The 20405-nt window shown below is 42.1% G+C and overlaps 1 protein-coding gene across 5 annotated transcripts in view; it reads right to left on the reverse strand.

The window, feature by feature from the left end:
* Positions 1–20405, reverse strand: part of LOC144494772 (SWI/SNF-related matrix-associated actin-dependent regulator of chromatin subfamily E member 1-related-like) — a 56380-nt gene that overhangs the window by 19281 nt on the left and 16694 nt on the right. For 3 of the 5 annotated variants that reach the window (XR_013498150.1, XR_013498149.1, XR_013498151.1), the window contains exons 5-10: positions 18840–18960; positions 18551–18588; positions 17751–17832; positions 11650–11865; positions 7380–7515; positions 4213–4341 (exon numbers count right to left, since the gene is read on the reverse strand). Coding sequence is in view for 2 of the 5 variants with exons in the window: in XM_078214087.1 (XP_078070213.1) it covers positions 4329–4341; positions 7380–7515; positions 11650–11865; positions 17751–17832; positions 18551–18588; positions 18840–18960 (606 nt within the window). In the remaining 3 variants the exon portion in view is untranslated. Of the gene's footprint in view, positions 1–3267; positions 4342–7379; positions 7516–11649; positions 11866–17750; positions 17833–18550; positions 18589–18839; positions 18961–20405 lie in introns of those variants that run through there. The other 2 variants (XM_078214087.1, XM_078214088.1) reach the window with 2 other exon arrangements.

Consider the following 20405-nt stretch of genomic DNA (forward strand, 5'->3'; position numbering starts at 1 on the left):
GATGGGGAAAAGTGCCAAAGAAAGAGTATTTGAGACACCGTCCAACAAGTGCATGAATGCAGTGCTAGTTTTCACAAAGAATAGTAATAGCTGAAGTTTTAAACACCGCATTTAAGAACATCCTTTGAAGTGACGTGATTTACCCCTAGAATGAAATGTGCAATTCTTGATTTTCAAAGGCCATTCATGAAGTGACGTACTAAAAGTGGGTAACTTACTCCGAAACCTTTGGGGCGACACGGTGGCACAGTGGTTAGCACTGCTGCCTCTCAGGGCCAGGGATCTGGGTTCAATTGTGGCTTTGGGTGACTGTGTGTGTAGAGTTTGCACATTTCCCCCTGTGTCTGCGTGGGCTTCCTCCGGATGTTCTGGTTCCCTCCCACACTCAAAAGATGTGCGGGTTAGGTTGATTGGCCATGCTAAGTTGCCCCTTAGTGTTAGAAGGATTAGCAGGGTAAATACGTGGGGTTACAGGAATAGGGGTGTGGGTGGGATTGTTGTCGGTGCAGGATGAATGAGCCGAATGACCTCCTTCTGCACTGGAGGGATTCTATGAAACCTCTGCCCTCTGGACAATCAGGAGACACGCTAAAGAATCCGATTGTCACTGTGCAATGCAATTTTTCTTCCTGACCTATGGGTTCACATTCATTTCCACAGTAGGAGCAAGCTAATACATCTGATCCATTTTGTTTGCTCTGCTCTCTGATCTGTGTGGAGAAAGCAGGCGCTGGGATGAATATGTACATGCATATGCACCAGGGATTGAACTCAGGTGGGATGCCCCACATTTAAATAATATGCTTGTCCTCTGCTCTGGCTAACATGTGGAGAATGAGCACCTATGAAGTCAGTTCAGTTGGCTGCTCAAGCGTGAAGAGATTCTTGAGCGTGACTCACCAAGTGGCTTTCAACTCTGTACCAGGATTCTCTGACATACACAGCACCACTGGTTGACTGAACAGTGATCAGTCACACATTCTGCAAAGTACCCATCTGAAGAAGTTCCAGCTGTGCTCAACATCTTGCTGTAGGGTTAACCTTCTTAACTAACATCCTTGAACCCTGTTCTGCAAATTATGCTAACAACAGCTACCTGACAGCAGTTAACATAATCTGAATATTCAAAAAGCAATGTAACAGTTTGTATTTATATTGTGCCTTTAACATAGTAAACCATCCCAGGGCATTTCACAGGAGCTTTCTTGACATTGATACAGATGTGAAAGGTTAGGGAAGATGACCAAAATCTAGTCAAAGAGGTAGGTTTTGAGGAGTGTATTAAAGGGGGAAAACTTTCTTGTTGCTTGCCATTTTAAACTCAGCACCTTGCTGCAGTTTTGTTGCAATCTCTCCCAACCACGGTATAACATCCAACACATTTTCCCTCTCTTTAGTTCTGAAGAAGAGCCAAATAGTCTTGAAACATTAACTTTGTTCTCTCCCCCTACAGATGCTGCAGATCTGCTGAGCTTTTCCAGCATTCTCTGTTTTGGTGGAAAAAAAGAGGAAGAGTGACCTTGGCGGCTCAAGTGGAGATGCCAGCGTTGGACTGGGGTAGGCACGTAAGTCTCAACACCAGGTGAGCATCACCTAAATGAAGGAGCAGCGCTCCGAAAGCTCGTGATTCCAAATAAACCTGTTGGACTTTAACCTGGTGTTGTGAGACTTCTTACTGTGCAGCTGAAGGCATGGCCGCCAATGGGGCAGTGATTAAAAAATGACAAACAGGCCACAAGTGGAGGAGCACATCTAGCTCAGAGGATTGTAGGCTGCATGAGGCTACAGAGATAGGGTAGGGGCAGGGCAAGGTCAAGGGACGTGAAAAAAAAAACCTTTTAAAATCGAAGCGGTGTTCAAATGAAAGCCAACGTAGGTCTGGTGAAAAAGGCTTTGTGCAACTTCGGACAAGGCCAGTGAATTTTGGATGGCCTCAGATGAGCGGAGGCTGGGCTGGAGTCGGGCAATGTTACAAAGATGGAACTAGATCATAGAAATCATAGAAACCCTACAGTGCAGAAGGAGGCCATTCGGCCCATCGAGTCTGCACCGACCACAATCCCACCCAGGCCCTACCCCCACATATTTACCCACTAATCCCTCTAACCTACGCATCCCAGGACTCTAAGGGTCAATTTTTAACCTGGCCAATCAACCTAACCCGCACATCTTTGGACTGTGGGAGGAAACCGGAGCACCCGGAGAAAACCCACGCAGACACGAGGAGAATGTGCAAACTCCACACAGACAGTGACCCAAGCCGGGAATCGAACCTGGGGCCCTGGAGCTGTGAAGCAGCAGTGCTAACCACTGTGCTACCGTGCCGGTTAGATGGTCTAAGCCACGGCACAGGTGTGTGTTCAGACGGTACAAATACGACACCAATGTTGTGAACAACCTGGTTCAGCCTCAGAAACTGCCAGTGAGACTGATGGAGTCAGTGTATAAGAAACAGGAGTTTGTGAAGGGGCCCAAAAGCAATGGCTTCAGTTCTCCCAGTATTTAGTTAGAAGAAATTTCTGATCATCGAGCAATAAATGCCTGACAAGCAGTCTGACAATTTGCAGACATTAGAAGGGTCAAGAGAAATATAGATGGATGCCCTCATGGTGGGGGAGAAGGGACCCTGTGATTTTGAAGGTAACAGTCTCAGAGTGCGAAGAGAAACTATTGCAGGTGATTCTCTGGCTACGACTCATTGGAAAAAACTGAAATCTGGGGTATGTAGTCCCACCCAGCTCGAAGACAGTGGAGAAGCTCGAGAGGTGTGGTCAGCCTTTAAAGGGCCGCAGACAGATTGAGAAGGAATAATTTACTTTAATCAGTTGCTTAAGATATCATGAGTCGCTTCTGTGAGATCCATTTTGATGCTGTGAATGGGACATAATCCTGAATGGAAGGATTTGAACTTTGAGATGGGTCATAAACAAGACAGGGTCAGAGAGGGTTGGGGGGAGAAGAGGGCAATAGGAAAGAAACTAGGGAAAGATGCAAGATCAAGATTAGGAAAGGTGCAATCTTGGAGAAAGTTTGACTTGGTGGGCCAGAGGGAGGGAGAGAACTGGCACTCGCAGTCAATAAGATGGTCTCAAAATGATCTGCATTTTAGTCTTTCTCCATTTTAAAACCACGTGACATTTGTGCCATGGCCTTCAATACATTTTAGGAAATATTACTACCCTGTAACAATCATTTAAATAAAAGTTTACCTAGTGCTACATAGGAGTACACGGTAAAAGAGAACTTATCACTGAGCTGTGTGCTATTCGTGTGAAAAAAATATTTTAGTTTAACAGATACATGAAAGGATCGCTCTTAAGATAACAACACATGTCAGAGTTCTGATAAAGTGGGAAGACCCTATGAGGTTCACCTTTACGGTATTACCAAACCTCAATGTATATCACTTTGCAGAATAATCCAAAATATGAGTTTTTCCTACATAGACCCCACACAAGCAAACAACTGTTGCTACACACTCGGCAAGCTTATAAAACAATCAACTCCATTTTACTAAAGAAAAATTCATTCTCAACAATAACTTAAACTACTTGGAGTTATAATTTGAAAGAAAATGAACTGCTATAAATTCTTAATGAACAAAAACGAATCTGCGATAAAATTCACTTCACCAGAACTTTTCCCTGAAGCTGGCTCTAAGTAGTAAAAGATCATTAGCTTATAATTCACTGGTTACAAAACATGACTGTATCAACTTGCAAATGGCACTGCCTACTTCCCTCCCTTCACACAACTAATGGCTGCTTTCAAATCTGGCATATTCTCTTATCTTATCTATGAGTTTCAGGTTTGGCTACAAAACGTTAATACGAATGTAACTTAATACTTACCATCTTGTTATGGTTAAGTTTACAATACAGTTTCTAAACCTATACAATGTGCAAGCACAAAGGCATACTAATTATAAAAGTTAATAAAAACTACAAAATCAACTCGGAGGTCACAACCTGCATGATGCCATAGTTGACAAGAAAAATTGTAAATGTAACAATAAATTGCCTTCAGTAGCCTAGTCACTAAATCTTCAACCAATAATCCTATTTGTTTCTTTTAATTCAACTTTAGCTTTTTTCTTAAAAGCATTTAGTGTTTAGTCTGTTAGTCCATTCAAATCCCCTTGCTTTGATCTTGAACGATGTGCAGGCTTGTAGATCTGTATAATTAGTCCCTAGTACAAAAGAATAACTGCACCTTCTTCACAGAGTTGTAGCAATCTCTTGATTAAGTTCTAAGAAGATAAAGGAAGCTGGGATTTCAGCCAACGTGGATATCTGTGAAGCATCTTCATTGGTGACGTGCTTATTGTTCTAAGGCCCATCACTAAATCAAGAAAATACAAACATAGGCAGCTTGTTAAAGGATGCTGAGGAATAAATCGAAAATGAAACCAACTTAAATCGAGACATTCTTAATTGTTAAGTTATGGAGGAGGACAAAAGACCGATGGTTTAGATACAGCACTTAATTCTACCATATTCTGCATTGTCCTCAAGGAACTCTTATGAAGTATAATAGAAAAGGTTAATCTAGTACAATATTTCAAATCAAACCCCAGGAAAAAGACAGAAAGTTCAGAATTTCAAAGCACAAATAGCAACTAATTCCAGCAGTCATTTTCTGCACCAAAGAGTGAAACTATTCAAGAAGCAAGGTGGATACTTTAAGCAAACAAAGATTTACAAAGAATGGGTTGTGGATGGGCCAAATGGCCATCCTCAACTTTATTATTTTAGTTTGACTTAAATGTACGTTTTCATACTTCTTTTAGAACAGCATATCAAAACCTCAGATAAAAATGGAATTGGAAACGTCAATGGAGATTAGAATTATTCCCAGCTCAATTAAATCATCATAGTCATCATCCAGAGAGTTAGGGATCACATTATGCAGCCACATTAAATAACTTCGTGGAGCAGTGAGTTGCGACCAAAGATCACTAGCAAATGCAAAAATCTAACATGATCTTTTAATCCTATACATGTTACTGTCATCGGGTCTACATCTGTCTTTTCATAATGTGAAAGTCATGCAGCACGGTGACACAGTGGTTAGCACTGCTGCCTCACAGCGCCAGAGACCCAGGTTCAATTCCGACCTCGGGTGACTGTCTGTGTGGAGTTTGTACGTTTTCCCCATTTCTGCATGGGTTTCCTCTGGATGATGCGGTTCCGTCCCACAGTGCAAAGATGTGCGGGTTAGGTTGATTGGTCATGCTCAATTGCCTTAGTGTCAGGGAAATTAGCGGGGTGAATGCTTGGGCTTGCGGGGATAGGGCCTGGGTGGGGTTGTTTTCAGTACAGGCTTGATGGGCCAAATGACCTCTTTCTGCACTGTAGGCATAGAAAGTACACAAACACTGCAAATTAAGAACATAAGAACATAAGAAATAGGAGCAGGAGTAGGCCATCTAGCCCCTCGAGCCTGCCCCGCCATTCAATAAGATCATGGCTGATCTGACGTGGATCAGTACCACTTACCCGCCTGATCCCCATAACCCTTAATTCCCTTACCGATCAGGAATCCATCCATCCGCACTTTAAACATATTCAGCGAGGTAGCCTCCACCACCTCAGTGGGCAGAGAATTCCAGAGATTCACCACCCTCTGGGAGAAGAAGTTCCTCCTCAACTCTGTCTTAAACCGACCCCCCTTTATTTTGAGGCTGTGTCCTCTAGTTTTAACTTCCTTACTAAGTGGAAAGAATCTCTCCGCCTCCACCCTATCCAGCCCCCGCATTATCTTATAAGTCTCCATAAGATCCCCCCTCATCCTTCTAAACTCCAACGAGTACAAACCCAATCTCCTCAGCCTCTCCTCATAATCCAAACCCCTCATCTCCGGTATCAACCTGGTGAACCTTCTCTGCACTCCCTCCAATGCCAATATATCCTTCCTCATATAAGGGGACCAATACTGCACACAGTATTCCAGCTGCGGCCTCACCAATGCCCTGTACAGGTGCATCAAGACATCCCTGCTTTTATATTCTATCCCCTTCGCAATATAGGCCAACATCCCATTTGCCTTCTTGATCACCTGTTGTACCTGCAGACTGGGCTTTTGCGTCTCATGCACAAGGACCCCCAGGTCCCTTTGCACGGTAGCATGTTTTAATTTGTTTCCATTGAGATAGTAATCCCATTTGTTATTATTTCCTCCAAAGTGTATAACCTCGCATTTCTCAACGTTATACTCCATTTGCCATATCCTCGCCCACTCACTCAGCCTGTCCAAATCTCTCTGCAGATCTTCTCCGTCCTCCACACGATTCACTTTTCCACTTATCTTTGTGTCGTCTGCAAACTTCGTTACCCTACACTCCGTCCCCTCCTCCAGATCATCTATATAAATGGTAAATAGTTGCGGCCCGAGTACCGATCCCTGCGGCACGCCACTAGTTACCTTCCTCCAACCGGAAAAACACCCATTTATTCCGACTCTTTGCTTCCTGTCGGATAGCCAGTCCCCAATCCACTTTAACACACTACCCCCAACTCCGTGTGCCCTAATCTTCTTCAGTAGCCTTTTATGGGGCACCTTATCAAATGCCTTTTGGAAATCCAAAAACACCGCATCCACCGGTTCTCCTCCATCAACCGCCCTAGTCACATCTTCATAAAAATCCAACATGTTCGTCAAGCACGACTTTCCCCTCATGAATCCATGCTGCGTCTGATTGATCGAACCATTTCTATCCAGATGCCCTGCTATCTCCTCTTTAATAATGGATTCCAGCATTTTCCCTACTACAGACGTTAAGCTGACCGGCCTATAGTTACCCGCCTTTTGTCTCCTTCCTTTTTTAAACAGCGGCGTAACATTAGCCATTTTCCAATCAACCGGCAAATTACTTTAGCACCAATGCCATTTTAAAACCTTTCCCTACATTTCCCCGCATTTCTTCCATTTCAAATTCATACTGATCTCAGATTAATACTCAATACATGATATCTTGCTTTTTATGAGTGACTTGTAAAATAGTCCCAAAATCAAAGTTATGAGAATTATTTTCTCCCTCACGCCTCACTGTTGGAAGTGATACGGTTACGAGCTTGTGACTAAAAAGAGTAATTCAGCAATATTCTAAATGTCGTTGATGAAAAAAAGTACAGAAACTTCTGTTGTAAATTTCTAATTCTTCATTACAAAATGGTTTAGCAGAAAGGTATGGGATCATATTAATGCTACATAAAAATGAAAACATTATGCTTCTGAACCATTACTAAGAGGAGATCTGTAGAAAAAAAACGTAAAGAATTAACAACTCCAGCACAATTGGCAATCTTGTGGAGATTGAACAAATGTGGACAGCAACCAACTTGTTTGAGGTTTTGCTGTTCCTGTCTAGATATATTTACCTGCTGCTTAGGCTGCTGACTACCTCTTGGACCTTTCTCACAAGCTTCTCATTCTGTTGAGGATCCTCATCAATAATACTGTGGAGTTTAGTCATAAAGGAGTCAACTGTGTCCAATGTCACACTTTCTCCACTACCTAATGATTGTAGAAAGACAAAACAACAGTCATGCTGGACTGCATTGCAACTGAAAAACACACAATGCCAATAACAACCCTTGAACAATGGTGTATATGCCTTTGTCTAGGGCACTTACCTTAAAAACATATATTTCTCTTTGCCAGTCTAGTATTTCCCACACTTAAAAACAGAAAACGCTGAAAATACTCAACAGGTCGGGCAGCATCTCTTTGGTTTTCACCATCACCTGTTTTGTCATTTAATCTCTTCTGCATGCCACCCTAAAACAGACATTCCCTTTCATTCATTATTCCATTCTCTTCTGGCCCCCAACTCCCTTCAACTCCTTAAAACCTATTGCATCTTTAAGTCTTCCAAGTTCCGATGAAAGGTGACCAAACTGAAAGGTTAACTGGCTTGCCATACCTGCCCCGTACACTTAAAGCATTTCTTTGTTTTATTTCAGATTTCCAACATTGCAATATTTTACTTTGTAGTTCCCACACTTTGCCGTCAATTCATTAACATGCTTGCATTTATTAATGAGGTCTGCTGATACAGAAGATTGAAAACTATAGTTTTTGATCACATTTAAAGGAATGGTGAAATTTTTCAGGATTATGATAGCAGTTTCTGGTAACAGTTTCGGATATAAAACATTCACTGAAAATTGTGATGAAAAGCGGCCATTTGGTTGTCATAGTTTATATTTATTGGTCGCTATCTGCTGATCAAAGCACACATCGCTAAAATTAGGCTTTGTAGAAAGTTGCCAATCTGGCTGAACATGCATCAAGGTGGGACAGAGAATTAGTACCATTCATGATGTACTTCTTCTGCAGCTGTTTAGTAACATTCGACTTTTCAGATGGGTACCCATCCCACATCCAATGTGTTTTCACATGGATTAACTTAGTTTCCAGGTAGGGTTTGAAGCCATTTAATTCAGGCATAAGCCATGTTGAATCTATGATAACTGGAATATGCATTCTGTTAGTAGAAACTATTTTAAATTCCAGCTTTTGGCCAGCACAGGAGCCATTCTAGAGCATTCCCAGATAAAACCGGACACAAACCACTTTAGAATTTTAGTTGTGGACAACATTTCTGGTCTTATTTTTTTAAATCCCCTTTGGTCTGGATTCAGCCACCACAGGGAATTGTTCCTCTGTATGTACTCCATCTAATAATTTGAAACACCTCAATTACATCATCCGTCAATCTTCAACCAGGTTTATAAAGCATGTCCTCCTAATTTAACCATTTAAGGCCTAATGTCCTCCTGATGAATCTGCACTATATCGCCCCCCCACAGGCAATTTCTTTCCTGAGGTTTGGGGTCCAAGTAAATATAATTCAGGGGTCTGGACAAGGCTCTGAAACACTGAAGCTTCACTACTTCATTTTTGTATTCTAACTTGCTCACAATAAAGGCCAGCACTTCATTAACCTTTTTGATTACTTTTTATAGCCACACTGTTGGGAAGTGATTTTTGTACTTGGAAACGCAAGTTGCTTTCCCCCTCATCTTTCACCATTTGAGGATAATTTCACCATCTTTCTCACAGCCTAGACAGATGATCACACATTTCCTTATATTGGACTAAGTTGTGACATAGAGTTTAGATAAGTCATGCCCTGTTGTAACGTTTTGCTCCCATCGACACTACTTGGTATACCCCTTAACTTTAATGTCTTTGGCAAACCTGGTTATCAACATTCCATTAAGCAAGCCAATAATATACATGGTGAAAGCTATGGTCCAAGAGCAGATCACTGAGGAACACCACTTGTCACATCCTGCCCATCAGTAAATAACCCATTTAACTCTGTCTCCCAGCTCCGGTCCAATTACCAAGTGAATTCTAAAGGGCATCTCCAATTTGTTTTATTCTTCCATGGAACACAAGTGTTGACGGCAAGGCCAGTGCTTTTATCCATAAATGTCCTTCAGAAAGGTGATGAACCACAGTGATATAGTTCCAAGTCAGGATGACGTGTAGTTTGGAGGGAAACTTGCAGGTGGTGGTGTTCCCATGCAGCTACTGCCCTTGCCCTTCCTGATAGTAGAGATCACGGGTTTGGAAGGTGCTGTCAAAGGAACCTTAGTGAGTTGTTGCAGTACATCATTTTAAAAAAGAGACAAATAACAATGTTTTATTGCTAAGAAATTTCCAGTCACCATTTAGAAATATTGCGGGCGACTCTCCCAAAAAAATTCCAAGTGTCAAATTTGCGTAAAAACTGGAGTAAACCCCGCTGGCTTTTCAGCGGGAGTTTCAAAATGAATCTCCCACACTCTGTGGACTGCGGAGTGCCTCAGCGTGAATCACGCTGAAATTCAGGGGGCAGGGCCTATTCCCGCTGTAGAGGCCGGTAGCATAGCGATGAGTGGGCCACTGCGCATGCGCCAATCTGTCAGCACCAAGATCAACGCATGTGCATTGGCCTGCACCGCCAGCCTCCCAACTGCTGGCCAGTCCCGTGACCCCTCATCACTGACCCTCTGACCCCTACATGGCCCGATCGCTGGCCCCTCGGACGTGTCCAGGCCATCCCCTACCCCACCTCCTTCCCCCCCCCGCTTGCACCACAGCCCTGATTTCCCTGGGCACTGGCACTTTGCACAGTGCCAGGGGGCCCAGGTTGGCACTGCCAAGGTGGCAATGCCCAGGGGCACTGCCCATGCCCCTGCAGTCAATCAAGCATAATAGTGATTGACTGCAATCGGTATTTGTCTTGGATTTAGGAGACATGAATATAGCTCACAAAATCCAGAGCTTTGGATTGATTAGGAGGAAGATCCAAATTGCTAAGAACATTTGTCATTGTAGACTTATTTGGCCAATAGGCAACGTGTATGTGGATTTGGATAAACCGTACTGCACCATGCAAAGACTCCTAAGGTCGGGAAATCAAACTTCGCGCGTCCAGAGAATCCATAGAATCATAGAATCTGTACAGTGCAGAAAAAGGCCATCTAGCCCATCAACTCTGCAGCAGTCTCAAAGAGCATCCCACCCAGACCCTCCCCTCCGCTCTACCTCGTAACCCTGCATATTCACCATGGCTAATCCACCTAGCCTACACATCCTGGACACTAAGGGGCAATTTAGCATGGTCAATTAACCTAACCCGCACATCTTTGGACTGTGGGAGGAAACCCACGCAGACACGGGGAAAATGTACAAACTCCACAGAGTCACCCAAGACCAGAATGGAACTTAGATCCCTGGTGCTAAGAGGCAGCAGTGCTAACCAGTATGCCATCCTTAAACATTCCTTAAGTTTCCTCAAATATCCTTCCTTAAGTACAAGTCCAAATGTGACATCGCTTTTAAGTCCAAGTGGCAGTGGCATGAAAACTGACTTAAATGCAGGAAAATAATCCTTGCCACTGGTTTCAAAATGAGTGTGCTGTAAGAATTAACAGTTTACTGTTTTCATGTACGCTGACGATAACCAGGCTCCACCTCACCACCACATCCCCACCTCTAAAAAAGTGTCAGATTGCTTGTCTACATCTAGGTGGATTCAAGGCCTGTCTCCTTTCCCTGCCCTTGGTGGCGATCACTTGGCTGTGGGTTGGACCTGCTTTCGGGCAGAGAACTGAAGATGATGATATCCAGGGAGAAGAAATTCTATATCAATAGCCAAGACAAGTAGAAAATATTGTCACAAAAAATCTGTAAGGAGCAACTGAGGTAAATTGCAGAACACAACTTTCCAGGATTACAAGATGCTGCTAATCTCTCAAAAAGGGTTTCTGTAGCAAATATTTTGTATTTTAACATTGTCCTTTGCATTAGATTTTCTTAAAACACTTAACTACTTAAATCGGTTTGCCATAAACAAAGTAAGTCCTAAATTTGTGTATGCTTACAAAGAAAGCCTCTTTTGGGTAAATTTATCTAAGTTATTCTCTATTATCCACTTTGAGGTTGTACACAATGATTTTTGACTTTTTCTAATAAAATACTGGATGTCAGTCCTTGAAACCAGCATTTATTCACTTAGATGCTGCTGTACAAAAGCAGTCTTTACAACTAATGAGGTTCCCGAGACCCCAGCAATCCGATATTTTCTCCACCTGCTGAAAACATGTGATTGAATGGGTCACTTCACCATAACAGCATATTTGACACTCTGACCTGGTAGAGAGACATTACTGAAGCTAGTTGTTAACATCTGCCGCAAATTCTCGAGATGCTTGTGTAGAGTTGCGTTCTGGCTCTGCTCTTCAGCCAGCTCCCCCTCCAGTTTTTCTTTCGCACTTCTCATATTGTCAATGTGCTTCTGCAAGACCGCGTTCTGCTCTTCGTATTCAATGTTCGTCTTTCGTAACTTTCTCAACTCTGCTTCCCGAGCTGCAAAACAAAAGTATTCAACAAATTCCAGTGTAGTTTGTTTGCTCCTCAAAGCGTGGTCTTCTCTTCAAATCGGGGACACCAAACACAGAATGGGTTAAAGATCACCAAACACCTCCATTCTTCTGCAAGTGGGAATCAGATTCCCTGTATTCCCGCACCCCTCTCCCCTTCCTTCCCACACTAACCTCATCTTGGCTTCCTACATTTGCTAACTAAGCCTCGTTTATTTTCTAAGTAGTTACAACACGAGCTTTAGGAACTATGTAATCATTTCTCTGTTGGGAATATCGCAGTGTGAATATTGAATTTAGTAACATTGGTCTGGGGAATATAGCAGTCTGAATTCTCACTTTACTGACTGGCATTCATTACTAATGGAATAGAGTACAAAAGTAGGGAAGTGCTGTTGAAACTATATAGGGTATTGGTGAGACCACATAGAGTCAGAGGTTTACAGCATGGAAACAGGCCCTTCAGCCCAACTTGTCCATGCCGCACATCTGGTGTACTGCGCACAATTTTGATGCCCTTACTTGGGGAAGGATGCAAGTGAATTAGCAGCAGTTCAGAAGGTTCACCAGATTGATTCCTGAGATGAAAGACTTGCCTTAAGAGAGATTGAGCAGTTTAACCCTAACCCAATACTCGCTGAAGGTTAGAAGAATGAGGGGAGATCTAATCGAGGTACATGTAAGATGCTCAAGGTGATTGACAGGGTAGACGTAAAGCAGATTTTTCCCTTGTTAGGCATTCTAGAAAAAGAGGCCATTCTAGAATGTGAGGCAGTTTAAAAACAGAAATGAGGAGGAATTACTTCACTCAAAGAGCTGTGAATCTATGGAGTTCTCTACCCTAGAGCACAGTGGACGCTAGAACACTAAACAAATGTGAGGAGCTGGATAGGTTTGTGGGGGATGGGGGAAAACAGGCACGAAGGTGGAGATGAGGCCAAGGTGAGATCAGCCATGATCATATTGAATGGCGGAGCAGGCTCAAGGGGCTGAATTGTCTACTCCTGCTCTCAGTTTAGTAGAATTGGTCTGCACCTTTCATCCTAATTTAGGCAGGGGTGGGAGGTGGAGATCCTTTATCAGAATTTGTTTCCTGCAATATTGAAGGATTCGGAATCTAGGTGTTAGCTTGTTTTTTTAATCATTTCTAGGGACCAGAAAACCCACAGGGCAGATACAGGTTTTTTTTCATTCCAAACTTTCAATAGCTGGCCCTTTTCTCCCCCTTCTTTCTTTATCCAACTTGGTGTTTCTTGCTTTTTTCTGTTTATCTTAATACCTGCTTTACCATTCTAGTATTTGGACTTTATTTGATGTGCTATTATTGCTTCACCCAATAGTACTGCTATTTCACCTCCAGTTTTGTTTCTGATCAGTTTGCAGACCACTCAATCCATTAACTTTCCATCACTGAAGAATCTGTTCTTCTGCCCGCCATTGCCCCACAATTGTATTAAAAGGCTAGCTTAAATTTCAATTTTCATTTAAAGTTTTAAAGTTTAAGTTTATTTATCAGTGTCACTGGTTGGTTTACATTAACACTGCAATGAAGTTACTGTGAAAATCCCCTAGTTGCCACACTCGGGCGCCTGTTCGGGTACACTGAGGAAGAATTTAGCATGGCCAATGCACCTAACCAGCACGTCTTTCAGACTGTGGAAGGAAACTGGAGCATCTGGAGGAAACCCACACAAACATGGGGAGAACGTGCAGACTCTGCACAAACAGTGATCCAAGCTGGAAAGCGAATCTGGGTCCCTGGCGCTGAGAAGCAGTGCTAACCACTGTGCCACCCCAAATTTTCCATTCCCAGCAACTTTTATTATAAGATTTCCTTTTAGTTTAATTATTGTGCGAATTATACAATGCCGAAATTTATTTAATTTGGATCAGATTAAGCAGGATTTTCTTCCCTGAACATAAATACTTGCTATGACATTTAAGAAAAAAGTTGCATCAATCATTTCTTTGCAGCTTTTTCCTTTATAAATTCTAACTTCCAGCACAAGGGCAACCAATAATTATTGACAACTTTCTAAAATCATCTGACACATGGTCTTTGAATATCAAGATTTTTGAATTAAATTCCATGAAACACTCTTGATTATACCATTTCATAAAGATATTTAAAAGATCACAACCATAAACTTATAAAGCACAAATTTCATACGATGCATTTTCAGCAGCTGAAGACACACTTACAAAGCAATTATAAACTTGTACATACATTACTGGAACAACAGGAACCTTGGTCAACATTGCACGTGTCAGATTTTAATTAGAATATATATTCTTTAACGTGCTACGAACAACACGCATGCAATAAATCAAGGTCTCCAGGCATAAGTCACACTTTCAAAGATTCCCTCACAATTTAAATAATCTATTAAATGAATTTATTATATGCTTTTATGTAGTCCCCAAGAGCTTATTTTAAAAGGTGATCTGCATTTATATAGCATCTCAGAATCCATCAAGTGCACTCAATGTTCAAATGCCAGTATATAGGTCAATGCAAATTATGGAGTTTATTGAGTGAAAAACTCAGATCAAGAGAACTCACTGCTCTCTTCAAGCAAGCATGTCAACACCCTCCTGAACCAGTGTGACAGGAAGACAGGACCCTCAGTTAAATATTTAATCTGAAATTTGTGAGTGCTATACCCTGAGGAAAGAATGGAACCAACCTAGTCATGCTAACAGGGTGAGCAACCGAACAAAACTGGCAAATTCCATTTCCAACACTAACAGCATTGTGTGTGGAAAGCAGGCAAAATAAACATTTCATTGCATGTGATGTTCAGGTAACCTAGGTATAGGTAGTATGGATTTCTAGAGATGTTAAGAAAAGTCCAAATGCAACTCATTTGTCAAATTTGCAAGATCAATGTTGCATAGACCTCCAATGCCTCTGTGATATCTAATCATTTGCACAGCATAAGAGGATATGAAATAGGAAGAGTGCGCTATTCACCACCTCGAATCTGCTCCACCAGATAATAAGATCTTTGCTGATCTGATGTGGCCTTAACTCCATTTTCCTGCCTGTTCCCATAACCCTGGCCTCCCTTGTCAATCAAAAACCTGTCCAACCCAGCCTCAAACGTGTTTAATGTCCCAGCCTCCATGGCTTGTTGGAGGGGGGTGGGGAAAGAGTATTCTAACACTAAAGACCCTCGAGAGAAATAACACTTCCTTTCCCTCTTAAATTGGAGGATTCCATATTTGAAATTGTATGCCTAGTTCGAGATTCACGCAAGAGGAAAAAGATTCCCTTAGCATCCACTCTGACATGATCCCTCAGACTCTTATGCTTTAATAAGATCACCTTTCATTCTTCTCAACATAAATGAACATAGTAAAAACGACTGAGCAGTTTTGGCCCAAGACAACTCTCCCAGGAATCTCTAGTGAATCTTCTCTGAATTGCCTCCAATGCAAGTATGTCCTGCTCAAGCAATGGTGACCAAAATTGTGATCATAGAATCCTACAGTGCAGAAAGAGGCCATTCGGCCCATCGAGTCTGCACCAACCACAATCCCACCCAGGCCCTATCCACATACCCCTACATATTTACCCACTAACCCCTCTAACCTATGCATCCCGGGACACTAAGGGCCAATTTAGAATGGCCAATCAACCTAGCCCGCACATCTTTGGACTGTGGAAGGAAACCAGAGCACCTGGAGGAAACCCACGCAGACACAGGGAGAATGTGCAAGCTCCACACAGACAGCGACCCGAGCCGAGATTAGAATCCAGGGGGAGCTGTGAAGCAGCAGTGCTAACCACTGTGCCGCCCAATGATCTCACCAATGCCCTGTACATTGCAACAGTGGTTAGCACTGCTGCCTCAGCACCAGGGACCCGGATTCAATTCCCGGCTTGGGTCACTGTTTGTGTGAAGTTTGCACGTTCTCCCCATGTCTGCGTAGGTTTCCTCCGGGTGCTCCAGTTTCCTCCCACAGTCTGAAAGATATTGACCCGAACAGGTGCCGAAATGTGGCAACTCGGGGAATTTCACAGTAACTTCATTGCAATATTGTGAGCCTTAGAAATCATAGAAATCATAGAAACCCTACAGTGCAGAAGGAGGCCATTCGGCCCATCGAGTCTGCACCGACCACAATCCCACCCAGGCCCTACCCCCACATATTTTACCCACTAATCCCTCTAACCTACGCATCTCAGGACTCTAAGGGGCAATTTTTAACCTGGCAGTTGTGACTAATAAATAAACTTTACTTTAACACGATTTCCCTACTTGCACAATAAACAGAAACACTCCGTTTGTCTTCTTCATTTCTTGTACCAGCATGCTGACATTTTGATTCTCTCTGTACTGCAGCACTCTGCATTCTCTCGCCGTTTAATTAATACTCTACTTTTCTAGTCTCTGCCAAAGTGGACAACCTCACACTTTGCCACATGACACTCCATCTACCAAATTTTTGCCCACTCACTTAACCCATCTGTATTCCTTTCCAGACTGTGTACCCTCCTCACAACTTGCTCTCCTATCCAGCTTCGTATCATCAGCGAATTTGGCTACAGCACAATTGATCCCTTCATCCAGGCCATTAATATAGATCATAAAATAGTTGAGGCCTCAGCACTGATCCCTGTGGCACTCTACTAGTTACAGATTATCCATTTATCCTGAATCCCTTTTTCCTTTTAATTAGTCATCCTCTATCCATACAGATACATCCCCAAAAACCATATGCGTTTATCTTGAGTGGTAACTTATCAAATTCCTCTTGAAAGTCCAAATACACTACATTTACTGATTCCCCTTTGTCCATCCCATTTGTTATATCCTCAAAAAACACTAATAAATGTGACAAAACACAATTTCTCCTTCATAAAACTATGTTGACTCTGCCTAATTGCTCAGCCTCAAATGAGCCAAAGCTTCCACTAGCAAGACCAAAGCAATCGTCAAACTGTGCATTCTCACCTTTCACGCCATTTTGCTCTTTGGCTACTGTCTCTTGCTGAACCAGATTGTTAACAACATGAAACCTGTAAACCCTGTCCTACACTCCATCTTCAACTTTGGTAAAATTCTGTTGACCATATGCTATCTCACAAGTAACATTTGTCCTTGAATTAAAATAGTGAGAGGCAGTGGCATAGAAATACCGTCGCTGGGCTAATAATCCAGAGACCCAGAGTAATGCTCTGGGATCCCAGGCCAAATCCCACCACTGTAGATGGTGAAATTTAAATTCAATAAAAATCTGGAATTAAAAGTCTAATGGTAACCATTGATGATTGTCGTAAAAACCCATCTGGTTCACTGACGGCCTTTAGGGAAGAAAATCTGCTGCCCTTACCTAGTCTGGCCTACATGTGATTCTAGATCCACAGCAACGTGACTCGTAACTACCCCTTAGAGCAATAAGGGATGTGCAACAAATATGGGTCCAGCCAGCGATGCCCATGCCCCATGAACGAATATTTTTTTTAAATTGACCCTTGGTCCCTTTAATGCTTCAATTTTAACAGTTACATCCTTGTGTAGAAATCCCTCCATTATCTCATTGCTACCATCTTTCTAACTCCTTTACCTTCCCATATCCTTTCTTCCCCTGAATTCAGTCTTATACACACTACCCCTTTCATCCCCACCACTCATGGCCAGGCCACTGAAATCTCATTCTCCAAATATTCTATTTTAAACACGTCCAACTCTCCACCTCCTGTTTCTCAATTAAAACCACCCATAAAAATCACCTCCTTGTCTCGGTGTTTTAAACATCAAGTCATTTTTTCCACATGCTTGGCACTACAGAAACGCAGCTTTAGTTTTATTTTCCTTCAAGTATTTGAATTCACAACTGAGAAAAACCAAAAATCAAGGTTACCTTTGTTATGATCAAGAAACTCTTCTGTAAATATTGGAATATTAAACATAGACATTCTTCCTTGCTGCTCGCTGTCGTTCTTCTGAGAGAAGGAAACAGGCAAATTAACTCAAAGAGGAGGTTCTTTATTGTAAAAATTACAAATATGTTTAACATAGAAGGTTTTGTTTCTTAGCCTGAAAACTGGCCGAATATCCAATTCTTTTGGAACTGGTTTTTGCATTATTCTTTTTGATTCCTATGACCATGGAAGATGGATCTTAAATAGAAGCTTGTACCATTTTTTCAGTCTTTTATACTTTTGGCCTAACTGCATTGGTTAAGTGCTCTCTTCAGCAGGAACAAGTATGTGCTACCGCTATAGTCGACTTCAACGACACCGTTTTGTGTAGAAGGAAAGATTATGATTGTCCTTATTAGCTGAAACACTTACATTTTTTTTTTGTTTGGACTCTCCCTTGCGAGGCAAAATTAACTGTGTTATAGAGCCATCTGGAGTCAGTTTTCTATAGTACAAAGTCAATTACTGTGCGACTGAGGGAGCTAGATGTTGTAGCTACCTACCTAAGCTACAGCCTAAAGACAGTTTGTCAATCCTGAATGAAGATTGTAATGCATACGACCTGCTTGGCAGGGGGTGATAACATCCCAAAATAACTTGAGCCAATTTTTTTTTTTAAGTACCATAAGCAAAAACAGCACACTGAAGATGAAAAAAAAGCTTAAAATAAAACCCTTTTAAATAAAAATTTAATTGGGCTGTTTGCTCTAACAAAGAAACAAATTCTGAAATCTCTTACCTCTGCGTGCATGCCATTTGACATTGAATGAGTGGATTCTGAAAGAAAAAAAAGCACAGAATGCTAGTTCATTGAGAAACACACAATCATGGAAAAACATTGATCCATAAAATTTCCACCAGTGTCTTACTGTACCTTAGGTTTTTTTCTTTTGCAATCTGACGTACAATGAAAAGATACGCATCAGTAAACATCTATTTTTAGTAAGCTACTCACAATCCAGTTCTTAAATCAAATATTTTGCAGTTAGTACATCAGATTGATGATAAAGAAAACAAGGAAGGGTTACCTTTTCGCAACTTCTTTTCCTGCACTGCAATCGTGCTCATTTTGTAAGCTTCAGTTTGCTGGTACTCCTGTAGCTCTTTCATGTACTGTTGTTTCGCCCGTTCAGCTTCATCTAGGTAGCACTTGAAAATGAACAAAAGACCCTCATGAAAAAATGTACAGAAAGGATCAAGATCCCACTGATTCCCATAGCTGGAACATGCTGCCTTTAACCCACGGGCAAGAGAAAACATCTCACCAGTTCAAAGCACTTCGGCTGCACAGGTTGAGGATAAACCTCAGAAAAAATAAAACTTATCAATACAAGTCGTAGTATTGTAGTGAATGCAAGCTAAAATACAATAATCAAACCATTAAATAGCCAGGAGTTGTATTAAATTACTCTTGCCTCACGGTGGGTAACCAGGACCGATAGATCGAGAGAGGGAGAGCATAATGTGTAGAAAACAAGAAATTCACGCTAGCCACAGAAGGCAAGAGTTGGAGGACAGCGGTGCTGGAGGTGGTTATGAAGGTGAGGGAACAGAGGGGCCACAGAGGAATTTTAACACAAGGATGAGAATTTTAAAACTAAATCATGCTGGGCCACAGCCAATGGTGGTCAACTAGCACAAGGAGGGTAGATGGTTGGGACTTGGGCAAGTTAGGGTATGGCCACAGAGTTTGGAAACAGCTCAAGTTAATGGATGTTGGAAAATGAGAGGTTAGTCAAGAGAGCACCACAATATTCAAATCCAGATGTAGGTCACAACATTAATGCGGCTGGTCCAGTTCTGGTCAATAAAAATCCTCAGGACACTGATGGTGAGAATCGGAAATAATAATGCCACTGAATGTTAAGTTGGATTCTCTGTTGTTGGAGATAGTCACTGTCTGGGACTTCTATGACACAAATATTACTTTCCACTCATCAGTCCAAACCTGAAATATTGTCCAGTTCTTGCTGCACGTGGGCACAGACTGTTTCAGTGTCTGAAGAGTAGCAAATGGACTGAACGCTGCAATCACCAGTGAACACCTGCACTTCTGAATTAATGGGGACAGAATGACATTAATGAAGCAACAGAACTTGTTGAACCCAGAACACTACCCTGAGGAACTCCTGCAATGATTCCTGGGGCTGAGATGATTGGCCTGCAACCACAACCATCACCCTTTGTGCTAGATTCCAACCAGTGAAGATATTTACCAAATGTTGCAAGAACTCTTTGATGCTACACTCAGTCAAATGTTGCTCAGATGTCAAGGTGTATCATTCAGCGCATGCTTGGAATTCAATTATTTTATCCATCCTTGGTTGAAGACTATAACAAGGTCTGGAGCTAAATGTTCCTGGCAAAACCCATACTGGCCATAGTTAGCAAATTATTTCTAAGTAAATGCTGCTCAATAGCACTGTCAATGACACTTTTCACAGCTTTGTTGGTGATCGAGAGCAGGATGACTGGGTCATTACTGGATTTGTCCTGCTTTCTGTAGACAGCATATACCTGGGCAATTTTCCCCTCGTCTGGTAGATGCCAGTATTGTAGAATTACAGTAGCTAGCTCTGGAACACATGTCTTCA

This window comes from Mustelus asterias, chromosome 6 (genome assembly GCF_964213995.1).
Source record: "Mustelus asterias chromosome 6, sMusAst1.hap1.1, whole genome shotgun sequence".
NCBI classification, from domain to species: Eukaryota; Metazoa; Chordata; class Chondrichthyes; order Carcharhiniformes; family Triakidae; genus Mustelus; species Mustelus asterias.